This window comes from Patagioenas fasciata, chromosome 13, assembly GCF_037038585.1.
Source record: "Patagioenas fasciata isolate bPatFas1 chromosome 13, bPatFas1.hap1, whole genome shotgun sequence".
NCBI lineage: Eukaryota > Metazoa > Chordata > Aves > Columbiformes > Columbidae > Patagioenas > Patagioenas fasciata.
In genome coordinates this window covers 10,479,806-10,502,232 of record NC_092532.1, presented here as the reverse complement: position 1 = coordinate 10,502,232, position 22,427 = coordinate 10,479,806, and the positions used below count along the sequence as shown (strand labels likewise).

The following is a 22,427-nucleotide window of genomic DNA, read 5'->3' as shown; positions in this document are numbered from 1 at the left end:
TGTACTCAGTTATTTATCATAAGCTGATTTGCTTTTTATTGTATTTTTTTCACTATTATTCTTTTACCCCAAACGTCATCTCACTCCCCTCATCCACACCTGCACCAGATTATTAAAAAAACCCACTTGATGGCCCTGTTTAATGTGTCTCTACCCTTTGGGGAAATATCTCCAGAGTTAGTAAAATGTCCTGGAGAAATCCCTCTGCAGTTTGAGGGCACCCTGGCATTTGCTGGTGGCAAGAGCATCTTCCAGAGGGAAAAAGCCCCTGGTATTTGGGGCTGGTGTGAAATCAAATTTGTATTTTCCTCTCCCTCAGCCTCTGGCACATCAGCAGCACCCAGGAGTTATGAACTGGTCTGGAAAGGACTTCCCGAGGCAGTAAGGACTGAGGATGATTGGAGTGTGAGTTTTTACTTTAAATTAAAGCCTGAACTTTGGGTAAAGGCTGTGAAAACCAGATTTTTTTGGGGCTGGGCTCAGGGACAGCAATGTGGCTGTGTTGTGGTCGGCTGCCACACCATGATAGCCCTGATGTCTGTAATTCTCCATCCAGCCCCTTCATCTGATATTCTCACAGTGTTCTTTATTTTTCTTTAATTTTTCAGGCCTCCTGAAGCCCATCTTAAACCCTTTAATGACCAAGATGGCCCTTGCTGAGCAAACCCTCTGCTCCAGCCACAGGGCAGCAAGACAAAACCTCAATGAGGACGTGAACAGACGTAACACACGGCTGCATCTTTAGTGCAGAAACTGCCTCCTCATCCGACACAAAGGTGCCGTTCCCAAAATAATCCACTTTTTTAAACCACACGCCATCCTGGTAGCCGTGCACTGGTGCTTGTCACCAGTAAATCTCATTCTCCTTGCTGCTTTCTCAGCAACTGGTGATTTCTTTTTCACTGGGTACCACTAAAAATGCTGTTATTTTGAACACCTATTTTATCAGGAGCAGCATCCTGCATTGGTCAGAGGTCTCTTGCACCTTGGTGCATATTCAGCCTCTGGTCTCTATACCCCATTGAACTCCTCAGAAGGAAGGGCTGGCCACTAATTAACATGGAAAACTACTATAACTGTGTAAGACTACTGAGAAAACAACAGAAGGGGGCTGGAATTCCTTTGTTTCTCTGCCAAAATTCTTTATATGTGTTTAAGCAACTTCAATTGTAGTGTTTTTCTTGGAAAGTTTGAGGGTTTCTACCCAAAGGCTCTCTCCATGAAAAAATCAGGACTTTGCATTTGCCAAAAAATGCAGTACCTGAAGCATGGGATTTTTAGGAAAACAGAACAAAACAAACCCCAGTGTATATTGAGGACAGTTCTTGCATTCACGAAGGACTTGGTGTAGATTGAAAAGATATTTTCAACTGAAAAAAATGATTCAGTGGGGGCATTTCTACCCACTCTGGTTGCATCTCTTCCAGCTGAGGGAGAGGAAGAGTTTCTTCCCTATGTGATGTGTTTCAATGGATGGACAAGAAAATGCATCAATATAGAAAAAAAAACCCAAACAACTGAGTGGGAAAACACAGTGTGAAACGTCCTGCTAGGTGGGGAACCGAGGCAGGTACTGAGTGCAACCGTTCCAGCGGGATGCACATGCCTAAATCCTGTGGGTTTCCATCGCCAGGGTTTCTACAGCTCATTTTTCTCCTTGGAGTCCTGGCTGAGCCAGATCTCAAATCTGAGCCGATAGTCCTGGCTCAAAACTAGCGCTCCAGTAACGGTGGGATGCGAACACAATCCGGTGCGCCCGACACTCCTGCTGGAGGTTTTCTGGAAGAATCATGCTTTTGTACATTGCCCAAATTTCGCGTTATAGGCACTTGTGAGCATCTTTTAAATTTTTGTTAAACAGAGCTTCCCCTTTAATACTTATGCATTAATACACTCGTGTATTAATACAAATATATATATATATATATGCATGCATACAGACCCGCACGGAGACCATGATACCACAAATATTTGGCATGTCTAGAAACAAGAGAGTGCGTGGCAGGACCAGGACCTGGCGTGCTCCAAAGGCACGAAGTGAGCTGTCGCTGCTGGCTGGAGGGGGTTCATATTTTCAGCAATCCTAGGGAAAAAAAAATCTGCGGGCAGGACTGGCGAGATCCTCCTGCTGTTTTGCACCTTCCCGGCGGATGGGAAGGATCCCGATGAGATGCTCTGTGTTGAAGGGAGGGGACCGAGATGCGCAGCATCCCAGCTGGGAAGGGATACAGCCCGGACTGCTGCCATAAACCCCCAGCGGCAGCACGGCCTTTTCATGAATAAATAATTTGTGTTGCAGTGTGCACGGAGCAAATTCTGCCCAGAGACTTGGTGTCGGTGCTGCTGAAACAAGGCGTCTGGCCTTTCCCATTGTGTCCCCCCCACCCAACCCACCTGCAAATGGGCTCTTGGCGGGGGACATGGTCGCCCCTCGTCTCATCGGAGCGCAGTGATGGAGGGATGAAGGGATCAATAAACCCCCGGGAGCATCCCAGGTGGCCGGGGGCTGCGGGGGCCGCGGCCCTGCTGGGGTGGGAGGCGAAAGCGACGCAGTTCCTGTCTCTTTAAATCCACCCTGAGCCCGGAGCCGGGAGCCGAGGCAGAGCAGAAAGCCCAGGATCGTTCCTAAGCAGGATTTATCCCCGGGGGGGAGCCGGGAAGGAGCGGGGGGGGGGAGAGGCCGTGGGGAGAGCGCAGGAGAGGGTTCCTCTTCCCGCCCCCCCCCAAACCCCCGAGCATCCAAGCCCCGAGCATCCTCCGGCCAAGATGCGGGATCCGCCGGGCGAGGCGAGCGGGTCCCCCCGGGAGTGAGGTTTGCGGCGGGGGTGTGCGTGTGTGTGTGTGTGTGTGTGTCTGTGTGTGTGTGTGCAGGGGCGGGGGGGGCGGGCGGATAAGGGAGGCGATGGCGGGTTTTTAGGGCGCGGGGGGTGCGTGCGCGTTTGCGGGAGAGGCCGTGGGAGCGGAGTGGAGCGGGAGGCGGCAGAGGCACCGCATTGCTGCTGAGCCGCCGCGCCCGGCCCCGCCAGGCCCCGCCGGGCCCGCCATGCGCCCGCCGCCCCCCCCGGCCCCGCGCCGGAGCCCCGGCCGCCCGGGCAGCGCTGCGCGGATGGCGGCGCGGGGGCTGTGAGAGCCTTTGGGGTGCGCCGGGCTGCGGGGAGCAGCTCGGGGTTCATTTTTCCTGCTCTTGGCATTTGGCCTCTTTTTTTTTTGTTTTTTTTCCTTCCTCCCCCACCCCCGTTCCCTGCCTTGGATGGTTTTTAGGTGGAGTCGTTTGCACCAAAACCCAATAGCTGCTGCTGTTCTTGCTGCTATTTTTTTTTTTTTAATGATACTGTTTCCACAGCAGGGGAAGAGAGAACTGATCCTGAACATACTCCCCGAGAATGAATAATCACAAGAAACTGGCTTAAGCAGCTCCCTGGATCTGGTGCATGATTGCGATTTAGTTTGATTTGATTTAATTTTTTAATTTATTATTTTTTTCCCAAGTCATCATTTGCATTTTATTTTCTGCCTTTTTTTTTTTTTTTTTTTTTTCACCTTTTGGGAGATTTGCAAACCGAATTACATGCATGTCCAGTGGGGGAAGGTTTAATTTTGACGATGGAGGGTCGTACTGTGGAGGCTGGGAGGACGGAAAGGCTCATGGCCACGGAATCTGTACCGGCCCAAAGGGTCAAGGTGAATATTCGGGCTCCTGGAGTCACGGCTTTGAGGTGCTGGGGGTCTACACTTGGCCTAGCGGCAACACTTACCAGGGCACCTGGGCGCAGGGCAAGCGCCATGGCATTGGCATGGAGAGCAAGGGGAAGTGGGTGTACAAAGGAGAGTGGACCCATGGATTTAAGGGACGGTACGGGGTCCGAGAATGCACTGGAAATGGGGCCAAGTACGAAGGCACCTGGAGCAATGGATTACAGGATGGCTACGGGACAGAGACCTACTCGGATGGAGGTAGGTGCTGCATCCATACCTTTCTGGCGGGGCGGGCGGTGATGTGGGGGGATGAGCCTTCAGTGGGGGACCCTGGCTTTGGGCTGGAGCTTGCGAGTTTGCAACCTGCTAGCTTGGAGATCGGGATGCTCGTAACCCCCCTGGAGAAAACAAACCAGCCCAGCATGGCAACAGCCCACTGCCACAGGTAGCCCGAAATGTTCAGTGGGTCTCTGGGTGCCAGATCCTCCCCCCTTCCTCCTCAACCAGTCTTTTTTCAGGGAGGGGAGCTGGCCATGCTGGTGGGGGGGACGCCCAAGTTGCACATGGGATTCGCAGTTCTTACTGCACCACTGGTACCTGTAGGATTTGCATCAAAGCAACACAGGGCAGGGGGGGTCTGGGGTGGGTGGGGGCAGCTCCGATGCCGCAAATGCTTCCAGCGAGGGGCTGGGGTCTCTGCACGCCCCGCAGCCCCTCCAAACGCGGCCCCGCGCTTCATAATACCGGGCAAAAGACTTTAATTCAGTCAAGAGTCTTACATTCCTAGTTTACGGCTTAATGCTTAGCGTAGGGGCTCAGAGGGATCACCAAAGCTATTCTCTGCCGTCAACACAGCTTAACGAGATGTTGAGGGGAAACTAGGATTAAAGAAAAAAAACAAGAAAACCCAATTGGAGAGATTGGAAAAATTGCTGGACTAAAAAGCTTTAGGGTCGAATTAGGATGACAGCTGGTGCTGTGCTGTAAGTGGCTGTATCATCCTCTCGCATGTTTTGTGGCCACTTCCATCGAAATTGCCACCATAATCGGAGGCAGGCCTACCTGCCGGGCCGGGGGCGTTCGGCAGCGCTGCCCCCTTGTTTTGCTGGCAAGCGTGTCCATTTAAAGCAGGCTGGTTTGGGATTTTTTTTCTAAGGCGTTATGGTTTTCCAGGACTGCCACATTAAGGAAATTGCAGCATTGATGAGCTCCATCGCAGCCTTCCTGAAAGGTGCTGCAAAGACCTTTCTCTAGAAAACCCAGTTTGCTGCTTTGTGATTATACAGGAAGGGAAGATTAAACGTTACCTGCAGCTGCTCTTTTATGCTCTGGAATGGAGAAATTGAATGATCTCTCGATTTTATTTATTTTTTTTTTAATGGTGATTTTGTGCTGGTGGCTTTTTCCTAAAGGAAAATAGAGCTGCAACCTTTTGTTTCAACCGCCTGGAATAATGCTGGGGTCTGAGCTGGAATCTGCCGGGTGTGTGTTTGCAAGTGGTGGATAAATCCCAGCAGTCCTCCCGTTGAGAATAAACCTCGCTCAGAGGATAACCACGGTCTCCCACGTTCAAAGCGGACGGGGAGGGGGCGCAGGGCGGTTTCTGTGTGCTCCCAACAGCGGTGCCGTCGCCCTGCTCCCCTCTCAGCACTGCCAGGGACAGACAGACAGAAGTCTTGACAAACTCCAGGTCTCTGAGGGTTGTTGCAGGGCTGGCCCCGTCCCCGGACATACACGTGCCCCCACCCCGGTACCTTCCCCATCAACTGCAGCGTGGTGGCTCTTTGGGAAACCTGGGAAGCATCTCCAAATCAGGGCGACTTCCCGGCAGTTTCACCCTTTCTAAGAACCTACCAGAAGCAAAGAGCTTTTTCTTCCATCTTGTCAGGCCAGCCTGGCTCCTCGGTGTTCGGGGATGGAGAAGCTTTATTGCACATTTGTTGTTTTAGGAGGATCAGTGGGAGACAAGGGCAGGGTCTGTAGCACAATTCTCCCCCCAGGGACTCTGTAAACTGTCCTGGAGGAGGGGACAGCTGTGCTGGGGATGTGCAAAGTGATGGTACCTGTGGCCAAGCCTCTCCTGCTGCTGAGAGCTGGGACAGCTTGTGCACACCCCGAACAGGCTCCTCCACACCAGCTTTACCCCTATTTTGGTTGGGCCATCACTGCCGAGTGACTGAAGCCAGCCAAAATTGCACTATCACCAACTCAGTTGCAAGTCCCCAGAGGCCCTTTCCCAGTTGCCTGTCTCCATTCTGGGTGGAAATCACCAAAGTTGGGCATTTCCAGCCTTTTTGACACCGAACCTTTATGAACTTTGTGCGTTTGGATCTGAGAGGCTGGTGTGTGCAGGAGCTCTGCTGGAGGGGTGCAATTGCACAGAGAAGGCAACTGTTGGGAAGGATGTTTCTCATTAATCTATTCAAGTTATTACCTTCATCAAGCTGAAGTATCCTAGAATCCTCGCCCCAGCATCTGTCACTTGCCACCCACAGATAAATATTCATCCCTTGCATTTTTATCTTTTTAGCACATCAACCAAGGCTAGTGGATGGGTCCCTAAATGCGCAGCGAAGCTCAGGAAGTGAGGTGCCCCAGAATTCATGGTTTTCACTCCAATTTTACCATTTCCTTGCGCGACAGTGGGTAAGGGCAAATCTCAGTGCTCCACTGACAGTTGCCGGCGCTATCTTGGGGGGTGTTATTTTGCGTGACTGATGGACACGTGTTGGCGCGTGGTGCTTGGATTTAGGATGTGGCATGTGGTGGCCTGAACCACGCTGCCACCACCCTGGGGACTGTGTCCCCCCCCACGCCGGGTGCTCACGCCTGCCATGCACACACACACACACAGACACACACGCATGTGCCCACGCTTCCCCCACGCACAGCTTGCAGCTCTCGCACCTCCCACGCGGACACGCGCTCATCGCCGCGCACACTCGCCTCTCCTCCCCACGCCGAGACGCCGCTTCGCCCCCCCCGGTTCGTGTTACCCACACGCTCGTGGGCTGCCCCCAGCCCCCTCCGACCCGTGCACAGATAAATGCAAACCGTGCACGGCCCAAATAAGCAAACACAGCCTCACTGTTGCCCTCGGAGCCCACGCTTTGCCAAATCTCCCTGGCACCGAGGCATGCCCAATGCACCTCCCTGCACTGTCCTGTGTTCCCCCTGCACGCAAGTGCTTACTTGGACCCCCCACAAACCGCGATACTGCTGCCGTGTCCTTATCTTTCTGCCAAAAATCCCTGCCCCCATCCAGCAGAACTCCAATGTTGCATAAATTCCTGGGAATTGCTTTGGTTGGGTGCTGGAGTTGCACCACTCATTTGCTGGGCCTGATTCAGCCCAGCCCTGGAGTGGGATTACTCCCTTGATTCTGGGAAAATAGGCTGCAGCCTCCTGGATCAGCTGGGGACACTGCCGTCACCCTTGCTGGAGCTGGTGGAACCTCTCTGGAGGGTTGGGGACCTCGCATTGGAGACCCTCTTCCAAGCAGGTCTGGAGATCAAGAGCCATCTCAGCTGGTTCTGTAACTCCTGGGACCCTTTGGAAATACCTTACACAGGTTGGGTTGTAACTGCAGACTTGTCTCAGGAGTCCTTGGGCTGTGCATTGGGTTTGGGTTTCACTGCCGAAGCCATGGTTGTTGGGGTGGATGATGTGACAACCAATGGTAAGACAAGGGGTAGTGGGTTCAAACTGGAACACAAGAGGTTCCACTTAAATATGAGAAGAAACTTCTTCATGGTGAGGGTGACAGAGCCTGAACAGGCTGCCCAGGGGGGTTGTGAAGTCTCCTTCTCTGCAGACATTCAAACCCGCCTGGACACCTTCCTGTGGAACCTCAGCTGGGTGTTCCTGCTCCGGCGGGGGGATTGGACTGGATGAGCTTTCCAGGTCCATTCCAATCCCTGGCATTCTGTGATTCTGTGATTCTGTGACATGGAGTGGATGAAGAAAGCCCTACATCTGCTTTTACCCATTCTGTCCCTACCAACGCTATTTTCATCGTCCCTCCACCTCTCTGAACATTTGGGATCTGAGACCAGACGGAAGCTTGAGGAGGGTACCAGCCGCTCTCCCATGTCCCCGCTGTCTGGCCAACCCTCAGGGAACATCTTGCAGTGGTTCCCCAGGCTCGAGGTGTCCATGGGGGACATGCAGGTCCCTCCTGCTGCCACCCTCTCATCAGTCTCGGGTATCCACGTGCTCCACGCAGCCTCATTTCTCAGGAGGGCTACCCCAAAACGGCCACGTCGCCGTGTTCGTCTTGTGTAATCCTCCGTGCCCACTCACCTAAATGAATCATCCCTTTGATAGGTGAGTGAAATATAATTAGTGTTTTCATTGTTAGCACGGTGTGAGTAGGCAAGTGGGTTTTCTTGGCCTGGGCTGGGAGATTTTTTGTGGTTTGTGAGCGATGGGGAGAGGGAAGTGGTGCGGTGGGAGCTGCCGGTGTGGGCTCTCTCCTCTCCCAGCCTGTCCTGCTCTGTGTCCCACTTTCCCCATCTCTGTGGTGGCACCGGTGACACCTCCAGCCCCTTCCTTCGCAGGTGCGCCAGGAGCCACCAACCAAATGGCTTTGGAGTGGTTGAGGAGATGAAAAACAGCAATATTTTGCAAAAGCAGGTCCCTTGCCAGTGTAAAGGGCCGCTCCGAGGGGATGGAGCAGGGATGCCGTGGAGACCTGCCTGTCTGCCCCTGTCCTGAGCCAAAAAGTGGCTTTGGATGAACCACCACTAAGGGCGGCAGCATCAGCTGCCTCGTGCCTCTCTCCATACCAGGGTTTTTCACAGGTTACTCCACAGCTGCAGGGAACCAACTAGGGAGGGCAAATTTCCCTGCCATCTATTCATAGCATGGATGTCAGAATTACCTTAAAAGTATCAGCTCCTGTCTTATTTTTGCTGCCGGGAAGGAATTGTTGATGCGCTTTCAACAGTGGGTGGCAACAAGCAAATACAAATGCGCCCTGATCCCCAGTCCTCCCAGTTCCTGCAGAATCCCAGCATGGCCCTGGCTGGTCCTATTAAACCTGTTAAAAATCTGCTAATTAAAAAAAAACAAGCTACGAACTTTGTGTCTGAAGCATCTCAGTATCTAGATGTGGTACAGAAGATGCTTGCAGTGCAGCAGGGGTTATAGGAGAGCGATAACCGAAACATCAGGACCTGCCGAACATGAATCAAAATACTAAATGAAGATTCTGGCCAGCGTCATTAAAAATAGATGATATGAACTCATGGTAATTACTTATCTCACTGGAACACGCTGCTTCGTTTCAGGTACAGCTCAGGACAGAGGAAGAAGGATTTTGACCCCAGGGAAAAGTGTGGGAGATGGGAATTGCCAGGCAGGCTCAGACCCCAGCTCCCTCCTCTTGAGTGTTTTATCCAGCGTGTGATGCTCAGGGGGTGGTGTAGGACCCCAGCCTTGGGGTGACCTGACCCCCTTACCCACCTCTCCTTGACTCAAAATAGAGGGTGACTTAATTTCCAAAAGCACAGTTTCAGTGTCCTTTCACTGGGGACACTGGACTGGGTTTCTCATGGCATTTAATGCAACTCTCAGGATATTTGCATGTGATAAGAGGGACAGGATTTGATATCCCATGGACCTCCTCGTGGTTGGGTGACATCTGCTCTTGTAGCTGAACATTTTTTTTTTCCTTGAAGCTCCAGCTTGTGGAATCATGTGATTTTGCAAGATTTTCTGCTTCATTTTTGAAGCAAGGTTTCCACCCAGACTATTGCAGAAAAGTCATTCTTACAGGCTTGGAAACCAGCAGACGAGAGCTAAAAATGCCTCCTGTTTAAAAATGCCTTGATTTTCAAATGAACCTGATAAATTTTGAATGCTTTGACTCAGGTAACACTGATGTTGATGAATGATCTGTATTAATGTAGGCATGACTTGAAGACACAGAAGCCAGGCAGAATGAGGTAGATGATGGTCTCATAGGAGGCAACACTACAGTTTAGCACCTGTCTTGTGAGTTTTTGGCAGTTTTTACCTCTTTGGGGTCTGACTGTGGCATTGCCTGAAATCCTGACCATGGAAAGACTGTTATTGCAGGAGTTTGCAATAGTTACAGAAGACTCTTGATGCTAGTTTGCCCCCACAATAAGCTGTTTAATTTACAGTTAATGTATGTAACTGTTAACAAAAAAAGGGGAGCTTGAAGGAAAAAAAAATACTTGAGGGGCAAGTGTTTATGTTTTGGAGTTTTGGCTTTTCAAATATTGGCTTTATTCAGACATCAGCAAAATTCAGATATTGGCTTTTCAAAGACAGATTCTGGCCTTTGAATCAAAAATCCTTAAAAATTGCAATGGATGCATGAGCATTCTCTTAGAACGGCCACTCCTTTCCCAAAATTATTCCCTGAAGAGGTTCCACTTACCCTTAACATACAGCAGAGCATCATGAATTTTCATGAATGAGTGAACAGCCAGAGCAAGGTCTCTACGTTTGCAGATATTCGCACCAAGATGATCACCAGAATGATAAGATTTCCTGCGCGGGGGCATCACTTTGGGTCTGCAAAGTGTTTCCTTGGACTGAATAAGGGATTAATAATTTATTTCAGAAGAAATAAATAAACCCTGCTCTTGCCTCGTCCTACCCTGTGCCGTCCCCACGCTGGGCGCAGCCTCATATCCCCAATCCCATGGGATGATGCTGAGCATCTCCCACCCCTCCCAAGGGATGCAGCCCCCCAGAAAAACCTCAGTGCCAGCACCCAGCACTGTTTGCAAGTGCTGGAGAATTCACCCTTTTTCCCATGAGCTCTGCTGAGAAATGGGGTGAGATCACAGAGTTTGCGATGAGGATTAGAGCGCCGGCGGATTAATGGACTAAGCATTAGCCTGATTTCACTCTGCTTTGTGCGAGGAGCACATTAGCCGTAATAAACGTGCTGAGTGATATGTTAATGTGTTTCACATCCCTCACACTAAAGCCTCCTCACAGTTTTGGACCCAACTGGTGGCCAAATCTGCAGGAATTCAGGTACCCTGGGCAACATTATGGACCCATTTTACCAGGGGATGATGCCCCTTTGACTTTCCCTTTCCAGTGGACCCAGCACTTCCCATTCCCAGGAAGACTAGAAATTTCTTTCTTTACCTCTTTCCTTTTGAAAAGCTGTTATTTCCCCTGTCTCCAGGACCTGGCACTTTAAGAAGAATCACAACTGGCCTGAGACACATTATGAGCCCCATCAGAATTAGCGATGCTGAGATTTGATTGTCATTATAATTGCAGCATTTCTCCAAATGCTGGCTGGAAAAGGCAATTACTAATGAACACAAACAGGCTCCGGGAAGCTGGAGATACAGAAACAATGAGAGGGAAGAGGGAGGGAATGCTCAGGACGGACTTGCATTTTCCTGCACACGGTGGAGAGCAAGTTTGAGTTTTTCTACCTTGAAGCAAATAGCCAAAATGCCTCAAAAACCGTTGTTGGCTGAGCCCAAACCTGGTGGTGGGTCTGGGGGAATGTTCCTCATGCAGATGTTATCCGAACTGAATTTCCATTTGTGATTTTTATGGAGTGACTTCTCCTTAATATTATAAGGGCACATATTCATCACTGGCCATTCCCTATGGAAAAACAGTTTAATTCCTACAGCTGGGGTTATTCTCAGAGATATCACATCAGCTTCAGGGCTTTGCCTCATCCCCTGTCCTGCTGTAGTTTTGCTGTAGGTTGTGCAAAGCTATTTTGTACCCGTAACAGAAGTTGTTTTGTTGGAGGAACTCATCCTCTCGTTCTGTGCCTCAGTTCCCCGTCTGTAAGTGCGAATATCAGCAGTCTTTGCAACACCATGGTGCATATTGATGTTTGCTAGCGGGGAAAGTAGCTTCATTGTGCTGATCTCTTGGTTGCAGAGCAATGTCCTCTTTCCAGCCCCCAGCCCTTGCTCCTGCAGAGGTGCCCAGTGAGATGCTCGGTCGTCTCCAGCACCCATCTCGACCTGTTTGCAAAGCCACCTCCTGCAGTACATCACCCAAACCCAACCACCCCACTGGCTGGTTTCCCTTAGCTTTAAAAAGTGCAAGCTAACCATGCTGGTAGGAGCTGCAGACTTGTAATTTATTATTTGTTGAGCCCCAGCAACAGACTTAATGCTGCCCAGCACCCAGCTCTTCAGTCCATCTCTCTTCTCCCTTCTCCTGTCCCTTCCCCTTCTCCATGGATGCTCAAACCTCACCGTTCCCATCGTGTATGTACATATCCAGCCTCGCATTAAGCGATGTGACTAACACCCATCACGTGTTTGTGCCTGCAGATAGTATTTGCATACTCAAATATCCATACTTGATTTCTTCCCCTGTGTAAGCGCTTACCAGAGTGTATTTTTGGCAAACAAGCAGCCACAGCAGAAGCATCTGACTGTGTTTTTAGCGTGGCTTGGTGATGGGTAGAGCCATAGGGAGCCTTGGCAGGGCTGTGGGGGATAATTTGCCACTGATACCATATCCATGTGACATTGCAGACATGCACCGTCACCGATTCCCACCTTTCACCGTGGGTGACACAGGTGGTGAGTCCCAGCCCTCCATATCATGGCAGCGTGGGATTTGGGGAACAATCTCTGCTCTCCAAGTGGCAGCTGGGGACAGGGCAAGGAATGCAAGTCACCCAGTGCAATGCTTGTCCCGCTGCTGGGAGTGACAGTGGTGGCAGGACGGCTCTTGGGTTCCTCGGCAGCAAACATGCACCCACGTGCGTGCTCGGGAGGACCCACACGCGCAGGTAGCACCTTTGGGGGGACACAATTTTACCAGCCAGACCCCCTGACTGCTGGATATCAGCTGGTGTGGCCAACAAGGATGTCCCCATAACGAATTATTAATTATTATTAATAGCATCCTCTAGTTCTCTCATTTCTCTCATGCGTCTCTTTGGGATAGATGTTTCTGAGCTGCAAAGCAAGATTTTTGTGTGAATCCTCCCTGGACTGTTCTGTGATTTAATAGCTGGAAAGTGATATCTGTAAAACTTGCTCCTTCTGTTGTAATTCAAGAGACCGGCCTAATTATTGCCATCAGATGTCTTTAATTAATACGCTGCAGAGTTCAGAGATAAGAGGGGAGGTGAGCATACCGGGAAAGATCCTTTGCAAGATAAACTAGTAATTTGCAAGGACTGATTACTTCATGCTGGGTTTGGGAAAGTGGACAGGCACTTTGGGCAACTCAGACTTCGTTCCCAAATTTCGCGAAGTGGCAAAAGCGAGCCGGGAGGTTTGAATCACTGCCCAGCGCAGTCACTGTAATGGGTGGATCTGGCTGTGATTCAGGGATGGGACAGAGGCTGCTGCAGAGAAACCTGCCGGCTGCTCCATGTGCTGGGAAGGCCTGGGGAGCTGCACCCATGGTGCTGAGTATTTTAACTAACCTGGAAATACCTTGCGTAGACCCATGATGGTGGGTTACTTGTGTTGTTTTTTTTTGTTTGTTTTAAACTCAGCATTAGTGAAGGATAAAGAATATTGTCCTAAATATTAGACTTTTTCCAAGGTCACGTTGTGATAATAATACATATGTGTTCACGGACCTCAAAATGCTTTACAACATCCTAAGTCACTGCTTGAATTTCTCCGTGCGGGGCAGGGCTGTGCGAACCTCCCAATGTGCTTTACCCCGTGTGCTCGCCAAGGGCCGTGTCCTGCAGGAAACAGGACCGGCCATCTCGGTTCGGGAAAAACCTGTGAGGAGACTTCAGACCGTAAGGCTGGTACTTAATGGTGTTCCTGGAGTGGAGCCAGAGGGCTCAGCAGCCTGCGAAATGCCAGATCTGTGGGTATGGAGGGAGGGAGGAAAGAAAACGCAGCCATTCCAACCCCAAAAGTCCTGATTTCTGTCTCCTTCTCATGCCACAGTGAAGATGGATGAGGTTTATATCCAAACGAATGGTCCCAACTCCAGCCAAGGGAACTCCCATGTTTACTGCTGGGCTGTGAGCAGCTCATCTCCATCCCTTAGGGCTTCCATCTGGATCATTCAAAATCCACCTCTTGCTCCGGCATGCCCTAAGGTGCTGCTTATTTATCTGAAAGCTGGACTCCCCTGGGCATCGTGGTTGATCTTCACTATCTCTCCGTGAACAGGAGTGAACTGTGGACACCAGGGCAGCAAGTGACAAAGCTGAGTGCTTTCCATGCCGTAGCATTCCTCACCTTCACCTGCCGGGTGCAGCATCGTAGGCCACCTCCATCTGGGCCAGAAAGGCCATTTTCTACATGTTTCACCTGTTCTTTCCCTCTCCATCACTCTCTTATGGGCAAAAAGCACCTGGTACAGAGTCAAATGGCATCAATGAAGGGATTTGTCTTCTTGCCCAAGGTTTCAGCCTCATGTGCTGCATGTGGGAAGAGCAAACTTCTTGGGTTGTCTCTTCCCACCGTGGTGAACACCTCGTCTGCAAGAGCAAGTGAGTCCCTCCTCGGTCGTGGGCCCACAAGCACCACCACAGTGGCTGTACCCCAGGTAGATGAGATGGAGGTGGAGGTGGAGATGGAGATGATGGAGATGATGGAGATGGAGATAGATGGAGATGATGGAGATGGAGATGATGGAGATGGAGATAGATGGAGATGGAGATAGATGGAGATGATGGAGATGGAAATGGAGATGGAGATGGAGATGATGGAGATGGAGATGGGTATCCTCAGGAAAAAAATCCAAAACTAGCAAAGACAAGGAAATTAATGGAAACCCATTGTTCTTCCTGGTGTCTGCAATGCCTTAGATCCTCCTGGAGCACTTTGCCAATAGGAACTGATTAGTCTTCCCAATATGGGTCTGAATTGCTGGAGTGCCACTGCATTATTGCTGTTACCAGCAGGGAATGTGGAGATGATGAGGCTGCACCCAGCTTTGCATGGGGTCCCACTCACTTCCCCATTTCTGCAGGGTACAAACCAGGGCGAACCCCGATTTCAGGGATTTTTGGGACAACAGGAGCAGCCCTGCAGACTCTCTGCTCCCTTCCCAGAATGAATTTCAGCCTCCTGAGCCAAATGCTGAGAAAGCACTGAATAACTGCAACAAATGAGATTACTTTTTGGTGCTTGTCACTTCTCAAAACATACGATATTCTGGAGCATCAGGAATGATGCTTTGGAGGCCAGTGACTTCCCACTTTCTGCTTCCAGCCTGGCTGGCTCCAGCTGGGGATGGAGCTCCGCATGGTCCTCAAGGCAATGGAAATTCCTGCAGGAGTGTTAAAAGCCATTTGGAAAGAATCCAGCCATGCTCCAAGGGGAGCTGGACAAAAAAAAACCACAGCACACCCCAAGCTTAAGAACACAGGTGGAAGCGACCAACAAAGGCATTGCTTGTTTTCTTCTCTCCACGTTTCCATCCCATCCTGATTTTCCATCCCATCCTGATTTTCCTTGACTTTCTCATGAGCCCATCCCCTTTCTCACACTCCACTTGCTGTTTCCCAAAGAGGAATATTCTCCCCGATCCATCTTTCAGGGTGACTTCAGTTATTTTCTCCCAGCCTCAGGCTGCACCCTCTCCTTATCTCTGCTCCATTCGTGTACACGCGTGTGGACACATCCTCGCCCTTCTTGGCATCGCCTTTATCTTGGCCAAATCCCGCTGGAGCAATTACATCAGGAGACAAGAAATATTCACCGGGGTAAAACCGGCACAACCTGCTTATTCCCTTGGGCTCTGATTTTGCTGCCACTATGATGAATGGCAAAATTCCCATTCCCAGGGCAGGATCAAGCCTTTTTTTCAGCAGGGTTGTATTGGTGGCTGAGATTTCTTTGCTGGGCTGTCCAGTGCTCTCCTGTTGTTCATCTGCTCCTGTCCACAACTTCCCTCCAACCCTGGCCCTGCCTGCAGCTGCCTGCGTGATGCTGCCCTGGCCACACAATGGATGCTGAATTTTCCTCGATGCAACCCCTCCATTAATTGCATACAATTAATGCTTCAGGAAGCATTTTGCAAATATTGACAGTAAAGGAAGGGCTACAGGGCAGAAGTGGCTGCTGCTTTGGTTGTATGACCATAGTAAGTCACAAAATACCGAGCTCAGGAGGACTTTCTCCGTCCAAGACTTTCTTGGCTGCTCTTTTCTTTCCCGGTGCAAAAGGGTCACACAGAGGGGGGATGGATGTTTGTGGCATCTTGGTGGCATCCATAAGAGTGACCTGCATGGCTGGGGGAAGTGGTTGGCACATTTTTCTCCCCAGTGATCCTCCTCCATCATGGAACACTGGCTTGGGCAATGTAATCAGTTTGTGGCCAGGACTGCAGCAGCGTTGACTTGTTCCCCACTTCCCATCCCAATGGAGGCATCTTCCCCTCCTGCACACAGCAACAAAGGGCATCTGCTCTTCCGCCCCGACCCTGGGAGCTGCTCAGCTCTCTGCATTTGCACTGAAGTCCTCAAGAACCTCCGTTCAGCACCTCATCAGATCAATCTGGGGATGTTTTGCATCAGACGTGCTTGTCCTGTTACCCCCAGTCCCATCTGATGTTCCCCCCTGCATGGATTTCCTATTGACCGCTCCTTTTTCAGCTCTGAAATAGCTGTAGACTGTCCATCCTGGCACAGAAAGTGGAAAATCATAAAATCCTGTTTCCTCTGCAGGGAGGAAGAGTCTCCTGGCTCCTTGTGAGATTAAGCTTTGTGCGTATATCTGCAAATGTGAAGGGGCAGAGGTTAAGCTGAGCAGTGCAAGGGGAGGAGGTGACAGTGCTTAGCAATGCAGATCAGATGGCTCTGAGACCTTCCAGTATTCACAGCCAAATCCTGGGATATTTAGGGGTTTAAAAGGTAATGAAGTCAGATGGAGGAAGGAGTGCTGTTGGGGTGAGGGAGGAAGGGTGAAATCAGCTCCTCAGAAGGAAGCGCTTTGATCTGCTGGTGGCCATGAAGGTGGCCAGATGTCTCGCTGGCCATCAGGGAGGTGAATGTCCCCTCCTAGACAGTCCCCAGAGGCAGGGAAGCAAACGGGAGAGCAATGACACCCATGAAAGCCGAGTTGGGGTTTGGGTTTTGCTCTCCTCACGTCCTTGCATACTCTGCTTCGAAAAACCAGCCTTGCCAAGGAGATGCAGTGATTGCTCCGGGCAGCCATGCAGTTCTAGGAGTAGGTTTTGAGGCCGTGTGAAGATGACAGCTTGTCGGGCACCTCTGCCTTTCTGGAGATACGCACAGGCTGCAGCTGGAACCCGCTGTGCCCAATTTGCTGCCTCTGCTCCAGCTGAGATGCGCTGGCGCGGCTGCTCCGGCAGCGCTTCGTTCTGCTCCCTGCCTCCGGGTTTCAGCAAAGGGCTGCGCTTGCTTTACGGTGCTTCAGTTTAATCCCTGCTTATTTTTTTCAGCTGCAGATTTGCCAGGAGATGGGGAGGTCAAGGGACCTGCCCTGGGGCCAGGGACTGAGCCAAGTGATTCAGCCAAGGGAAGGGAGCCCAGGACTTGAGCAGGGCTGGTTCTGACAGATCTCGTGTGGGAAATTTTCTCCGTTTCCCCTTGCCCTCACTGACATCTTATTGCTCTCTACATCTACCTAAAAGGAGGTTGTAGCATGGTGTTGGTCTCTTCTCCCAAATAACAAGTGATAGGATGAGAGGAAACGGCCTCAAGTTGTGCCCCCGGAGGTTTAGATTGGATATTAGGAAAAATTTCTTCACTAAGAGAGTTGTCAGGTGTTGGAATAGACTGTCCAGGGAGTCACCATCCCTGGAGGGGTTGAACAAATGTGGAGATGTGGTGCTTAGAGACATGGGTTAGAGGTGGACTTGGCAGTGTTGGGTTAATGGTTGGACTTGATGATCTTAAAACTCTTTTCCAAGAAAAATTCTATGGTCTTTTCCTGAAACTCATTGAATCCATCTCTAGGGGAAAGAGGAGGCTGAGCCTGGTGTGAGGACACCCCAGGTACCTGGGGGCTGCATTGCAGGGGTGCTCTGAGAAACCTCTCTCACCCAGCTGTTACCACCCCCAGTAGTTTGTCCTGCTGACGTGTTCTGGGAAGGCACCAGAAAGGGGATTGAGATGGTGCCAGGCCTCTAGGAGATGGACAGTTGGTTTGGGAGGCTCTCCCCTGCCACAGACACTGTCACAGGTGCTGCTGGGCACAGGAAGAGCCATGGGTGCACAGCATCGCTTCTTGGGGACATCAAAGTGGGTTGAACCAGGACAAGCCAAGCTCACTGTTCAAACTCAACAGAGGACGTCTGATATCTCCTCTGAGCTGTTTGCCAGCCGTCTTTCTGGCTGTCCCACATCTTCCTCCCTGCCAGCACCACCATCCCATCCTTGCCCTGCCCTGTCAGTGCTCACTGTAATCCCAGAGCTCTGCCTCCCTCCCCACTGCTAATCCTATAAACACTCAGTAGATCCTTCCTGCCTGGCCCTGCCTCTCCGTGTCCCTTCTCCAAGACAGACTTCATGGGGTCCCCTAGCATTTTTTTTTGGGTGCAGAAGGCTGTCACCCAGATAATGTTGCACCTGGGGGGTTGCTTGCATCGGAGCACCGGGAAGGATGCCCAAACCCTGGGGGGTTTCTGCAAGTCAAGATATCACAGCTGACGCATGTGAAAATTCATGCCAAAATGTGCCTGGGTGTTGGTTTCATGCTCTCCATAAGCAGTTCCCGTGCTCAGTGTGAGCCGCTCCAGCACGTTGCTGTCTCCAGAGCTGCTGCTGAGCCCCAGGAACCGGGCGGTGGAAACCTCTGAGGGGTTCCTGGGGGTAGGGTTGGCATGAGGAATGAAATGGAGCAAAAGGATGTGTAGCTATAGGGTTGGGATCGCTCCTTGCAGCCAGAGTAGGGTTTATCTGGGATGGGGATGGCCAGAACAGCCCATTTTAATAATCCTTTCTGCTGGGCTGTTGGAAAATATTGAGACAGAAAACATTGCAACAAAGCAAATAGTTCTCAGGGAACAATATTTTTGCCAGAAGAACTGGCTCAGGTAGACCCGACAGGTCACTCATGTCTACGTGTTGCAGCCTGGTTGCTAAGGGCAAAAAGCATCTTGTGCAGAGAAGGGCTGGAAAACCTCTACCAGACTGAGCTGGGGGTTGTCACCAGGGCTTTTTCGGTTGGATTCCTACAGGGTTGACTATTTCAGCAAGTCTATTTTAAGACTCCATTGGCCGGCACAAAGGGAGGTCCCGATGCTGCGAGGTGGTGCCTGCGCCCATCCTGGTACAGGACCCTACTCTCTGCATCTCTGGCCGGGGACAGAGGCAGCAGCTTCGGGCTGGGACCAGCTGCAGCATCGCAGTAGCACCAGTGCCCGGCAAGGAGCCGTCCTTGGGCTCATCAGTCTGCCCCGTGAGCTTAGGTGGGCAGCGAATCACTGCGTCTTGAGCTAGTCCAGAAAAGATTAAGCCGAGCTAAGAATAAAAACCAGCCCCGCAGTTCAACCGGCTGGGATAAAATGCGAAAGCGTGCCAATGGCCGAGCTGCAGAGGGGAGGGGATTATAAACCCCAGGCAGATTACCACCACGTGTTGCGGTGCACAGGGTGGGCATTGTGCTTCCCATAATGGATGGGATCCTTGTGCCTCTGTTCCCAGTGCCGTGACAAGGTCCTGTGTGTGTTTCATCCCACTAATAACCAGTTAAGCAACTCCTGTAAGTGCCCACGCAAATGTAGGAGTTCAAACAGGGGCACGTTTCTGAGAATAACCAAATGGATCTCTCCCCGTGAGGCCTTTATTTCTATAGAGCCCCTCCCTTCCGCTACATGCCGGATGAAAGACACTACGTATATAAATAAATGCATTGTAATATACCATCCGCTTTGATCACTGCCGGCAGCACGGATGGGATCAGAGTCTGCTCCTGGATAATGATTCCCCTGCCTCTCCCCTGTTCCCTTCCCTTCCAAATTAGGGTTTGCTCCAAGGGGCAATTCTTGGAAACATCACTCCCTATCCCTTGACTGGTTTCTAGTATTTGCAGGCTGCAGCTGAAGTGCACACCTGCAGTCTCACCAAAATGTTGTTTTCTCTTCCCAAAACGTGACATTACAGTCCTTGTTGCAGGGATGGGACTGGCATCCAGAGCTGCGCTTTGCAAAGGACTCGCAGAGCAGTTTGATGCTGTTAGCCATCGGCAGGGTGCTGTGCCATGAAACCCCTCTTTGCTTTTTGTCTCCTCTTCCCAGGGACATACCAGGGCCAGTGGGTCGGAGGGATGCGCCAGGGTTACGGCGTCCGCCAGAGCGTTCCCTACGGCATGGCTGCGGTTATCAGGTCACCCCTGAGGACGTCCATCAACTCCCTGCGCAGCGAGCACACCAACGGCACGGCGCTGCACCCCGACTCCTCGCCGGCGGTGGCCGGCAGCCCCGCCGTCTCCCGTGGTGGCTTCGTCCTCATGGCCCACAGCGATGCCGAGATCCTCAAGAGCAAGAAGAAGGGCATATTCCGACGGTCGCTGCTGAGCGGGCTCAAGCTCCGTAAGTCCGAGTCAAAGAGCTCCTTGGCTAGCCAGCGGAGCAAGCAGAGCTCATTCCGGAGCGAAGCCGGGATGAGCACGGTCAGCTCCACCGCCAGTGACATCAACTCCACCATTAGCCTGGGCGAGGGCGAAGCTGAGCTCTCTGTCATCGAAGATGACATAGACGCCACCACCACTGAGATCTACGTCGGTGAGTGGAAGAACGACAAGCGGTCGGGCTTCGGGGTGAGCCAGCGCTCGGATGGGCTGAAGTACGAGGGAGAATGGGCCAACAACAAGCGCCACGGCTACGGCTGCATGACCTTCCCTGACGGCACCAAGGAGGAGGGCAAGTACAAGCAGAATGTCCTGGTCAGCGGCAAGAGGAAGAACCTCATCCCACTGCGGGCCAGCAAGATCCGTGAGAAGGTGGATCGGGCCATGGAGGCGGCCGAGAGGGCAGCCACCATCGCCAAGCAGAAAGCGGAGATCGCGGCGTCCAGGTAGGGTGGTCCTCGTCCTAACGTGGCGTCTCAGCAAGGGTCCTGTCTCAATGGTTGCGGTTTGATGGGAGAAGTGGGATGAGTCTTTTCGCAGTAGTAGGTGCTCCAGGGGCTATTTTAAGGAAGGTACTGGAGTTGGACATGTGTTGTGATGAGCATCTGTTGGTCCAGGCAGTGATCAGTGTAATCTGGACAACCTGATCTGGGTGAAGATGCCCCTGCTCATTGCAAGATGATTGGACTAGATGAGCTTTGAAGGTCCCTGCCAACCCAAACTGTTCTGTGGTTCTCTGAACCCTGAAGAGGGAGCTTGGAAAGCCAAGCAGCTGGGCTTGCCCAAGCATCATGGGTAGTGTTCAAAATGGGGTGGATCCAAACTAAATTGTCCCTCTGCTAACTTTAAGTGAGCTGTGGATGACAGTGTTGAGTTAACAGTTGGGCTTAATGATATTGAGGCTCTTTTCCAACCAAAATGACTATGATTCTGTGACCTTCCCGAACCATCTGGTGAGACCATGCCGGGTCACCCAGTGTTCACTGCAACCTTTGCAAGGGGTGGTGGCACCGTGGTGGGACTGCACTTGTGGGTCACTGTGTGGGGCTTACAGGCTGGTGCTAGCTGTTGTTTAGGATATATTGGCTTATTTACCCCGTTTCTCCTTAGCCTCTTTAATATACAGGATGATACCTTTAGCAGAAGAGCTCCTGAGATGCTCTTTCCCTGATCCTCTGAATTATATCCAAGAGAAGCCATCCCAGGGGTAGGAGGATTCACAGCTATTTCTGTTCCCAAAAGAGGTTTGGAGTAGGAAAGCAGTCAAATCCCTGACTGCAGCTGATCCTTGGGGTGAGTTTGCCATGCCTGAGGCTCTGCTAAAAAACAGCAGATCTGGGCACCCAAATAATCCCTACAAGGCCCAGGAAGCCCCTGCTCCCCGGGCCAGCTGGAGCCATCATGGAGCTGCTCAGTGATTCAGAACAGGACCCTGATCTGGCTGAAAACAAACAAGAGGGAGGAAAAAATGGTTCATGTCTACTTTGGGTTGAAATAGAGTCCAACTGCCAGCTCAAAGCAGGGGCAACGTGAGCACCTTGGAGCTTTGTGACTTTTAGCGAGCGCCCAGACAAGAGGGGAGCTCCTCTGCCAAATTCAGGGCCCTTTGTATCACTTTTTGGGGATGGTTTAATACAGCATGTTCAATGCTTTCTGGTTTCTGAGTGAGCATCACACATAGCAGCCAGGCTGGGGAAAAAGGGCTGGGGTAAAGGGAAAAACCCATGTACCTCCCCATTCTCCTGTGCTGGATTAATTGTTGGATCTGGATGATTTGTATGCAGAGTCACACTTGAAATCTTTATCAGCATCTCTGCTGATGACTTATCTGCAATGTGAATGAGACTCCCAGGCCTGCTTTGGGAGCATATTTGGGCTTGATGATGTTTTCGAGCTGATGTTGTACCAAATTGTTGTCAAAGCTTTGGAAAAAAAAAAAAGAAATCCACTAGATTGCCAGGTAGGAAACAGCCTGCAGAGCAGCGGAAAAAATCTTTCCCTGTGATCTGGCAATGCAAGTGCCTCGATATAAGGGCCTGAGCCCTGGAAATGTGGAGCTCTAGTCTGCTGTGGGATGAGCATCTGAGCATCCTCCATCCCCAGGCAGTGATGGTCCTAGAAATCCATGAGAGCAGGAGTTGGTAGAGAAATGCCCCCCTCACGTTGGAAATACTTTAATGAGCTCTTGGCATATAGCATTCCACCTTCTAATTATGAGAGAGGAGAAGGAAATAA

General features: G+C 51.2%; 1 protein-coding gene across 1 annotated transcript in view; it reads left to right on the top strand.

Annotated features, from left to right (window-relative positions):
- The first annotated feature begins 2,517 nt into the window (after positions 1-2,517).
- JPH3 (junctophilin 3) overlaps positions 2,518-22,427 on the top strand; it is a 56,073-nt gene continuing 36,163 nt past the window's right edge. The window contains exons 1-3 of the mRNA XM_065848569.2: positions 2,518-2,812; positions 3,344-3,954; positions 19,861-20,638. Coding sequence (XP_065704641.1) covers positions 3,573-3,954; positions 19,861-20,638 — 1,160 coding nt within the window. The 5' untranslated portion in view covers positions 2,518-2,812; positions 3,344-3,572. The remainder of the gene's footprint in view (positions 2,813-3,343; positions 3,955-19,860; positions 20,639-22,427) is intronic.